General features: G+C 44.4%; 1 protein-coding gene across 2 annotated transcripts in view; it reads left to right on the forward strand.

The window, feature by feature from the left end:
* The first annotated feature begins 2,687 nt into the window (after positions 1 to 2,687).
* zgc:154075 (uncharacterized protein LOC556929 homolog) overlaps positions 2,688 to 10,848 on the forward strand; it is a 14,872-nt gene continuing 6,711 nt past the window's right edge. Inside the window, exons 1-12 of one of the 2 annotated variants that reach the window (XM_061258034.1) lie at positions 2,756 to 2,783; positions 3,718 to 3,744; positions 4,170 to 4,241; positions 4,469 to 4,598; positions 5,813 to 5,897; positions 6,028 to 6,101; positions 6,202 to 6,261; positions 6,744 to 6,851; positions 7,715 to 7,771; positions 8,307 to 8,437; positions 8,778 to 8,832; positions 8,988 to 9,080. In XM_061258034.1, the coding sequence (XP_061114018.1) occupies positions 4,506 to 4,598; positions 5,813 to 5,897; positions 6,028 to 6,101; positions 6,202 to 6,261; positions 6,744 to 6,851; positions 7,715 to 7,771; positions 8,307 to 8,437; positions 8,778 to 8,832; positions 8,988 to 9,080 (756 nt within the window). In that variant the 5' untranslated portion in view covers positions 2,756 to 2,783; positions 3,718 to 3,744; positions 4,170 to 4,241; positions 4,469 to 4,505. Of the gene's footprint in view, positions 2,784 to 3,717; positions 3,745 to 4,169; positions 4,242 to 4,468; positions 4,599 to 5,812; positions 5,898 to 6,027; positions 6,102 to 6,201; positions 6,262 to 6,743; positions 6,852 to 7,714; positions 7,772 to 8,306; positions 8,438 to 8,777; positions 8,833 to 8,987; positions 9,081 to 10,848 lie in introns of both variants that reach the window. The other variant, XM_061258033.1, reaches the window with a different exon arrangement.

Genomic DNA, 10,848 nt, shown 5'->3' on the forward strand with positions numbered 1-10,848 from the left:
AATAAAGACATGGGGGAGGGGGGGAGCTATCGCCGATGTCCACGGGACCGGGAGCAGTGCCTTCCAGTACAATAGGATGAAGATCCTGTTTTTACATTACAACGCACGTCTATACAATAAGGAGCATTCTCACAGGTGGGTCAACAGGTTCATTATGTTCTGTTGTTCTTGGAACTGGGAAATCATGAGTAAAAAGTGTGTTTGGAATGTGGACAAGTTATCAAAGTTATCAAACCGTATCAATGCATTGGTCATGATAGTTATTGTACCAAACGATGATGATGAAATTGCGATTTCTCTTTTCATTCGGTTAATGCCAAGTTTGGCACGAGAGGATTTTGGGTTATACGTAACAGGGTATAATCATAATACCCAGTGCAGCGCACATTCTCTGTTGAATAAGAGTACGGTCCATTCAGAACAAAGTGAACTTGATGGCATCTGTCTCTTCCATTAGCTCCATGTTTTTCCACAAACAGGCTCAACGTCCTGATGCTCAACACATCAGGGGCACTGCACACGGAGGCCCGTCGAGGAGGCCGCCCTGGAACAATGAGCTCGTTAGAGTGATCTCGGGCCCTTCCTGGCCGGGCGCGGGAACAGTATCCCCTGCCTGAGCAGGCTGGCAGGGGCTGTCAGAGCTGGCCTGGGAGATTCCAGATCAGATACAGCTCACCCTGTTTACCACCGGACCAGACACACACACACACACACACACACACACACACGCACACACTCAGGGTTGGATCGCGCCCAGGACCGGGGCATGTGTCAGTGCATGTTATGATTTCATTTCCACCCTGTTTATATTAATAATTTTGTATATTTATTCCGCCACCTGTTGGGTTTTAGCTGTCACCGTGCTGTCTAGACACATACATTATCTCATTATCGGGCCCAGACTCAGGCAGTCAGTTTCGGCCAGAATTTATGTCGCTGTATTTAGTCATTTCCCATTTATCTGTAGAGATTGTTTTTCTGTATGCAATATATTTGTGGTGCTGTTTAAGTTGTTGTAATTTGTTGGTACTGTCCTACAGAAAAAAAAAGACAAATTGTGATCAAATTGAAACAGATGGCATCTTGTCTGAAACCAAATGATGACACATGATGGCTGGCTTTCAATAAACTGGAGGAAGGTTTTGATTAGCAGGTCTGAAAAAACTTTCTGTGAGGCAGCTTTGGTGAAAGGGTTTTTTTCACCCTGGCGACCTGTCCAGGGTGTTTTCCTGCCTTTCGCCCAATGTATGCTGGGATAGGCTCCAGCCCCCCTGCGACCCTGTTCAGGATAAGCGGGTTAGGATAAAGGATGGATGAAGCTTAATCTGTGTCTCTGAAACTGGCCCATAATCCATAATCATAGTCATGGAAAGTCTGAATTGTTACACTAACTGCCGCACATAAGAAAAAGCAATGACTCACACCAAACCATTCACACCATGGTAGATGCAGTCATAATATGATATGAAGTAATATGATATCTTCAACATACACTCACGCACTGACCTCATAAACATACCTAGACGTAACCATATTTTTATTAGCCACACCCAGCCCACAGACCATTGATTCATTTTTCCTGTGTAGTCACTTCGACAAGATTATTTTTTTCTTCGAAAGTCTCATGATATCACTGTCCATAAATAGAACTAAAAGACTGGTCAAAGCCAACACGAAGGCATCAGTAACACAAATAACCACGCGTTACGACAGTGGTATGCAGAAGAGCTTCTCTGAACACACAACACATCAAAACGCTAAGTGGATAGGTTACAGCAGCAGAAGACCAATAAGTCTAAAAAATAAGTCCTAATAAAGTGCTCACTGAGAGTAACTATAGTATATACAGGGGCGGCCTGTAGCGTAGTGGTTAAGGTAAATGACTGGGACACACAAGGCCAGTGTTCTAATCCCAGTGTAGCCACAATAAGATCTGCACAGCCGTTGGGCCCTTGAGCAAGGCCCTTAACCCTGCAGTGCTCCAGGGGAGGATTGTCTCCTGCTTAGTCTAATCAACTGTATGTCGCTCTGGATAAGAGTGTCTGCCAAATGCCAATAATGTAATGTAATGTAGTACAATATAACACATAACCACATAACACTCAGCAGCAGGAGGTGGGTGTTTACATTTTTCAAGTCGATGTCGCAATGTGAAGGTTGAGTGCAATACTACACTGCCATCCGGTGGCTAAAATAATTATCACGCCAAATTTATGAAAGAATTGCTTGGAGATGTTCAACATTCTCAGAAATATATCCAGACAATAAAGGAATTGCTGTATTTAAATTCGTTTTCAAAATATATGTTATTTATTAGTAGAAAAGCCACAGTCGTATAGACGTATCTTCCAAATCTTTTAAAATACCCATACTGGTCACATAAAGACATCAACACAATGTGTCGATTTCACGGACACAGATTAAGCCTAGTCCTGGACTAAACTGAGTTTTGTATGAATAATCTCCATTCAAAATTCAAGACTACTATTTTAACTTGCATATATTCCTAAAAAAAGAATAAAAGTCTCAATAAAACATTTTTTTGCATTTGCGTACACACAGAACATTTTCTGAAATAGCCCACTAATCCATTCGTCCGGGTAAAAGTATATATTTTTTTTTTACCCTTTCAATATCTGAATAGACCGCATTATTTCGAATTTTCGCGGGTCTGAGGGAAGCCAGCCTGGCCTCCTATCACTCGACCCGAAGTCAGCCGACTGTAAAATCACTGACATGCGTGAAGGCATTGAACAGGAGATGTGAAAGCGGGTGAAAGAGACGTAAGTGTATCGAGTACATAGCATTTGAGTTATATAGAATGCGCAGTTCAACATATTGTTACCGTTTGTATTGTACTTATGTTCACCGTTAAGAATTTAGCCTGCTAGCTAGCTAGCTATGCTAAATTAAAATAGTAGGGAGCATTGTAGCCACCTTATTAGTCGAGGCTTACATTTATGAACATAGTGCCAGGTGAATAACTATGTTTTGGTGTATGACGTATGCTAAAATTCACACACACGTTATTCTCAATTGAATGTTTGACATTTCTAGCTAAGGATTGTATCCGTATCGGTAAGCTTGATAAGATTGTTTTTCCAAGCCGAGCGTTCAAGGAAGTAAGTACAGACCTAACTAGTTAGCGCCCCCTAATGAAAAACTACAGCAATTGCCACGATGAGTCCATTGTTATTATTAAACTATGTTAAACTAATTTGTAAGGGTTTTCCCCTGTGAGTAGGGTTGCCACACGTTGTGGTTTTCCCGGGATTGTTCTCTTTTGAGCGACTGCACCGGAAAATGAGGGACCCGAATTGTCCCGGTTTTTTACTTCTAAATGTCAGAGTTCCAAATAAAACCGGTTTCTTCTACTGCTATTCTTTACGTTTAGACATCCAATCCCGTGTCTGTAAACAGGTAAAAATGAGTAAAACACAGCGACGATTGGCCATATGCCTATACTTCTTTTTAATTGGTAGCAGAAATACGAGGGTTTACCTTATCACCTAGCAACTGCCGCACGGGCTGTCAGTCTGGCGCGTGCATTCACTTCACCGACCCCACCGTGGGAAGGTTCAGCTAGCTACTAGCCTAGAGTTAATCGCCTAATACTTCTGATTTATTTTTTTGTTTTAAGCACCCTTGAGTGCTTAAAACTGCCACGGTCTTGTGTCTCACTCTAAATTATATACACATCTCATCTGGTTGCCACAGAGTGCATCTACGTCAGGCAAAATACAGGTAAGAGAGGCAACAGGGAGTCCTACAACTGTTAACATAGTAGTATATTTGCAAATATGGTTTAACGTCAAATGTCTCGGTTTTTCACAAATCAAATGTGGCAGCCCTAACAGTGAGCAATGTTTGACTTTTATTTGTTTTATTTGTAAATTCATCAAACGAAAACTAAAAATCAGCTTTCAAGTAAATTAAAAGGCAGGGGGCAAATCAAATACCTGTTGTTGTACTTTGAAATCTAGAACTGAGGCAAAGGTTAACTGTGACTGAGGCAGTATTATCACAGTATGTGTATAATTAACATGTAGGCTAAGTCTGCACAGTGCTGATACGCGAATAGCAAAATCTTAAAGGCATACTGTGAAGGATTTGTTTTTTAAAGTGACAATGAATTGATGCGTTTATGAGTATGGGTGCTTATGTTGCAGAATTGTGCAGGTCGAGTGGATTGAAATCCACTGGTGGCTAGCGAGAAATTCTGTGTGGTCTGCCCTTAAAGGGTAAGTACAGCCTAGATCAAACTTTATTTATTTATTTCTTATTATTAACTTTTTTTCTCTGTAAACGTATTTGTATGATTACAGGACTCGGAACTGTACTTTCCTCTATGGCCCTGAACGTACTTGTCCCTAATGTAATGTAATGTAATGTACTTCACAGTGAAACATTTTAATCCATGCCATTATTTTAACATTTCTGAAATAATATCATCTTGCCATTATCGCAGCGTGGCACCCTATTCCGTGCCCTGATTGGTTGCCACCATGCCCTCACCTGTTACCGTCATCGTGGTGGGAGCTGGGAACCGTGGAGAAACCTACTCCCAGTTTGCCCTGGTCCACCCTCATCGAATGCAGGTAAGCTCTGCCCCTATCACACAAAGGCCAGAGTCTGCTGCCCTTGCCAGGCTTGGAGAAATGTACTGCTCGTTTGTTTCTGAATTTTTAATAACATAAAAAAAAAGCATCATTACAGTAGGCGGGGACATTGTGTAATTTTGTTAGGCCAGTTCCTAGTCACTGTTGATTCATCGTTGTTGTTGTAAATGGCACACAAGCTGATTACACTGTGCAATAATGACTTGCATTTATGTGCCTTTGGGTTTGAGTAGGCGTATGGGGGCGGCCTGTAGCGTAGCGGTTAAGGTAAATGACTGGGACACGCAGGGTCGGTGGTTCTAATCCCGGCGTAGCCACAATCTTAACCCTGCATTGTTAGGCCCTTGCTCCAGGGGAGGATTGTCTCCTGCTTAGTCTAATCAACTGTACGTCGCTCTGCCAAATGCCAATAATGTAATGTAATGTAATGCTTAGATCAAATACAAAAGTATTTCAGAAGGAAGAGTGCCCCCTACTAATGGCAATGGCTAATGCGTATCGTATAATGGCCTGCAGCACCATCTCAGCCCAATGTTTACACTTTAGTCCAGATTAACTTCTTATTTGCAGAAAAGTCAAGATGCATCTTCTATATCTGGTCAATTGTAATTGTGCGAGGGACATTAAAATTGTTCTGTGTACAAAACCCCGACCGTTCAGAAACTGCCATTGTGATTTTGAGGCAGTGAATGTCTGCTGGTAAATGGTGGCAGTCACATGACCACTGTGTCTTGGACATGTGACTCACAGGTGAATAGACTGTAGGCATACCCTCCTCAAACATGCACACCTCTTGCAAACTTTGCTCTGACAATGTTCAAACGCAAACGTCCTGTACGGACACAAGCTACTGAGAGCCGTGAGCGAAGAGAGGAGCAGTTGTGAGGTTTATCTCATTTTCCGTCGGTTTCCTCATTATATCCAAAGCGTCTGACAGTTGATTAAGCAGGGGACAGTCTCCCCTGGAGCAGTGCAGGGTTAAGAGCCTTGCTCAAGGGCCCAACCGCTGTGTGGATCTTATCATGGCTACACCGGGGTTTTATCAAGATAGATATTTTAGATTCTTTTAAGTTCAGGGTCAGAATATAGGTCAACAAGTGGAGTCTTGATATAGATCCCTATGCTGTTATATAGAGTCTTGAACGTGTTGAAAGGGTCCATTTTGGTTGTAAGGACTGTTGTGACCCCCCCAGGTGGTCGGGGTGGCTGAGCCCCGGCTCTTTGCCCGGCAGAAGCTCCAGAGACAGCACCACATCGCAGAGCAGAACGTGCACGATGGTAGTCGCTCCACACTCTTTCTCCACCTTCAGTTCTTCAAGGTCATGTCGAGGTCGAATTCAGAATCAGAGTGACTTGGTGCCCTCCTCCTCCCCTTCTCCTCCGCTCCTCCTCCCCTCCTCCTCCCCAGACTGGCGTTGCGTTGCGGAGAGGGAGAAGTTTGCGGACGCAGTGTTCATCTGCACCCCTGACCGGTTCCACAAGGTAACGGCGATGACGCTGCGTCCTGAATTACTACGTCCCGAATTTACTACGTCCTGTTTGACGGTGCAGTTCTGTAAGCCTGTCTCTGGTCGTGTTGTAGGACCCCGCAGTGGCTCTGGCCAAGCGAGGCTACCACATCCTGCTGGAGAAGCCCATGGCTGTGAGTGTTGTGTGGGGGACTGAAACACCTTTCCCTCTTGGTCCTTTTATGGGAGTTTGATGAGCGTCGATGCTCTAGAGTGGGAAAGCCTCTGATGAGGTGACGCTATAGACGACATGTCTTTCCTGTTTGTGTCAGTAGTTATGAGTCCTTTTTGTGTCAGTAGGTATGGCAGTCCGTATTCTATTTCATCTGATTTCTTTGTTTTGTTTTTTTTGCGTTCATGTTTTGGGGTTTGTGGGCTTATGGGCTTGTTTTCAGATGTGTGTTCGTGTGTGTGTTTGCATTATGTGCCTGTGTGTGGGGTTGTGTGTATGTATGTTTGGTGGAGATGCGTGTTTGTGTGTGTGTGTGTGCGTGCGTTTGTTTGTGTGCTTCATTTGACATTATGTGCCTGTGCTGTCAGGTGGGTCTCTGTGTTGGGTTACATTTGGATGCGTGTTGGCACGCGGGTGTGTTTGATATTTGTGCATATGTTCCAGGCGACTGTTGAAGACTGCACGGAGATTTGCGAGGCCTGCATTCAGAGTAATGTGATGCTCACAGTCTGCCATGTGCTCAGATACGACCCCGCCATCCACAAGATAAAGGTGAAGACGCCCCTTTCATGACCGGCACAGGCCTGCAGTACACAAGCCCTGTTTGCTCCTTCAGCTATGCTCTGTGGATACTGCTCATGTAGAGCACACATTTTAATGTTGTATTCAATGTGCATCTTTATGTTATTATGGTTGTTTACATTACATTACATTAAATTACATTAATGGCATTTGACAGACGCTCTTATCCAGAGTACAGTTAGATTAGACTAAGCAGGAGAAAATCCTCCCCTGGAGCAATGCAGGGTTAAGGGCCTCGCTCAAGGGCCCAACGGCTGGGCGGATCTTATTGTGGCTACACCGGGGATCGAACCCCCGACCTTACGGGTCCCAGTCATGTACCTCAACCACTACGCTACAGGCCGCCCTGTTGCTGGGAACAGACTTTCCAAAACTGGGGGCCTACTGCCCCCAAGGGGGAGACTCAGATTTCCATGGTAAAATAGGGAAAATCTTTTTGGATAGGATAACTTTGTGACCATATTGTCATTTTTACAGCATGTGTATAATATTAAACGGCTTCTTTCATTATATATTAATCTGTAATGTGAGTTTCCATCGACTGACTGATCTGCCACTGCTGTGCAGCCTGTGACGTGCGTTGAATATGTACGCTCAGTGAGCACTTTATTAGGTATTTATTAGACTTATTTTTTAGACTTCTACTGCTGTAGCCTAAGTTATGATACGTTGCGTGTTCAGAGATGCTCTTCTGCATACCACTGTTGCAATGTGTGGTTATTTGCGTGACTTTAAAGTGCTCGGTGAGTGCATGTGTCAAACATGAATCATTTCAGTGACGTGAGTGTCCTCAGCTGCAGGGTGGTAACCTGAGGGCCTATGTGTTTCTGTAGGAGCTGATTGACGCTGGAGCGATAGGAGATGTGATGCACATTCAGCACTTCGAGCCGGTATGAAATGACTAACGTTGGCTCCCACCTCAAAGCAGGTTTGGGTAGTAGTGGGGCGTGGTGGGAACTGCAGCAGTACATAACTGGGCAGCTGCAGAATAAAAAACAAACTAGTAAAACATTTATGAATCAAAGAAATGTGTACACGACTGTAGTTAACAGTTCAGTCAGACAACTCATGATGAATTAAGAAATGTTTATTGAGGTTCAATGTTAATGGGAACTTTGACGTCAAGGCTCTGCTTTTTGCCGTTATTGAAAGTTATGCGCTTGGTTTTGTCTGTGATTTTGTACCAATACCAAACAGAAAACAGTTTCCGAGATTGAAATTGAGGTCGAAGTCATGCGTTCCCTGACCTGTATCCATGTAAACATTGTAAAGGCTCCGAGACCCAGATTCATCTTCTACATCTCTTCAGGTCCACAGTAAATACACAGTTGTGCGGTGCCTTAAAAAAAACAATGTTTCCGCAGAGGTTCTGGTGCGGCGTTGATCTCTCCGTCCTTCTTTCCCTCCCTCTCTGTCGTCTTCCAGGTGGGATTCTATCATTTCGCCCACTCGTTTGTACGAGGGAACTGGAGGAATGAAGCCACGAGCTCGTTCGCCCTGTTGGCCAAGTCCTGTCATGACCTGGATCTCATTCACCACTGGGCGGGAGGTCGCAGGTGCACTGTTTATCCAGCCCAGTGACATTACGCATAACATGGTGGATTGCAGGCGGCAAAATTGCATTACGTGACATTTTCTTTAGCGGATGCTTTTATCCTGAACGATAATCAAGGTCATTAGAATGGGTTGGATAAGCTACAATTCAAAGAGTCAGTGGTACAGCCTTGAACATTATTTCTGCACACTGCAAATAGGCCGAGTCAGTGAGGAATTAGGTCAGTAACTACAGTACCAGAAGATACTCTTCTCTCTACACAGGTCCTTTCTGTAGAGAAAGGGAACGCCTGTTATGAAAACATATTGATTTTGAATGTTTAATGTATTTGTGTCTCGCAGGTGTATAAAGGTGTCGTCGTTTGGGTCTTTGAACCACTTCACCAAAGAAAACAAGGTCATTTGGCACTTTAATCCGGTTTACTCAATAATTAACACTGGCTGCTCATTCATTTTTTAGACTTGTTAATCTGTATTTTAAAGACACAGTCAATGGTTGTGGTAGGACCTGTTGGTGGCGATTACAGCGGATTTTTACTTTTTTTGTTCTAGCCCCAGGGAGCTGCAGCGCGATGCTTAGACTGTCCAGTAGAGGGCGCCTGTCCGTACTCTGCACGCAAGATCTACCTGGACAAAGTTAAAGAGGTCACGCTGTGCTTTTCCCTGTTGCTGCTGCTTTAACACACACATATGCAGTGTTCTGCCTCGGGATAAAACAGGTGGCTCTTTTGGCAACTTGATATTACTATTGATTTCATAGACCTTATGTACATTATGTACATTTAAATGCCTTAAATATTAATTTATGGAATATTTGTAATGCATAAAATCGTATTGACCTTTTTATTCTGTTGCGATGTCTAAAGGCCCTCCCTGTCAGTACCTTACCTCAGTTGATCTGTAATGGAGACGGTGTTACTGAGAAGGGGAGAGAGAGGAAAGATGAGGAGATAGGCAGTGTGTTAACAGTCATAAACACAGAAATGGACTCGCTCCATGTTATGAAGAACATGGAGAATTGGCTGAGGGTCCTGTTCTTGTCATCACACTTTTTTCATGTTCGAAGGGCAGGATGAATGAGAGAGAGAGAGAGAGGGAGAGAGGGATGAAGGGAGGAGGGCGGAAGGAGAAAACGGAACAGGCGGACACCGAATGAAAGGGAGAAGTGTGTAGAATGGTGGATTTGCCCCGGTGAAATATCTGCGGAACAATGCATCAATGCATGAGAGCTCTCAGCCCGCGGACGCCTTGAGAAAAGGGCAGATTTTTCACATTTCTGAGCGGATGAGCAGGCCCCAGCTCCCTGACCCTGACACGGCCTGGCCAGCTGTGTTGTGTAACTCCTCCGTGTGTCTGTGCATTCCCCTGCATTAACTGTGCCTCTTCCACTCCGTCTGCAGAATAACGTGTGTCTGTGCATTCCCCTGCATTAACTGTGCCTCTTCCACTCCGTCTGCAGAATAACGTGTGTCTGTGCATTCCCCTGTATTAACTGTGCCTCTTCCACTCCGTCTGCAGAATAACGTGTGTCTGTGCATTCCCCTGCATTAACTGTGCCTCTTCCACTCCGTCTGCAGAATAACGTGTGTCTGTGCATTCCCCTGCATTAACTGTGCCTCTTCCACTCGGTCTGCAGAATAACGTGTGTCTGTGCATTCCCCTGCATTAACTGTGCCTCTTCCACTCCGTCTGCAGAATAACGTGTGTCTGTGCATTCCCCTGCATTAACTGTGCCTCTTCCACTCCGTCTGCAGAATAACGTGTGTCTGTGCATTCCCCTGCATTAACTGTGCCTCTTCCACTCCGTCTGCAGAATAACGTGTGTCTGTGCATTCCCCTACATTAACTGTGCCTCTTCCACTCCGTCTGCAGAATAACGTATGTCTGTGCATTCCCCTACATTAACTGTGCCTCTTACACTCCGTCTGCAGAATAACATGTGTCTGTGCATTCCCCTACATTAACTGTGCCTCTTCCACTCCGTCTGCAGAATAACGTGTGTCTGTGCATTCCCCTGCATTAACTGTGCCTCTTCCACTCCGTCTGCAGAATAACGTGTGTCTGTGCATTCCCCTGCATTAACTGTGCCTCTTCCACTCCGTCTGCAGAATAACATGTGTCTGTGCATTCCCCTGCATTAACTGTGCCTCTTCCACTCCGTCTGCAGAATAACGTGTGTCTGTGCATTCCCCTGCATTAACTGTGCCTCTTCCACTCGGTAAAGAAACTGAAAGTACCATTTCTCCACTTTGTTCTCTCTCCTTTTGTTCTGTTCCTTTTTGTGTGAATTCAAGATAGCACCATTTCCACTGTGGTATTACTTTATGTTCAGTAGAAGATTAATGCAAAGAAATTTATATTCTTTGTTGTCTATGAATGGTCTCAGCCCAGCACCCTGTTACAGGACGTGCGC

Source organism: Conger conger, chromosome 10 (genome assembly GCF_963514075.1).
Source record: "Conger conger chromosome 10, fConCon1.1, whole genome shotgun sequence".
Classification (NCBI taxonomy): Eukaryota; Metazoa; Chordata; class Actinopteri; order Anguilliformes; family Congridae; genus Conger; species Conger conger.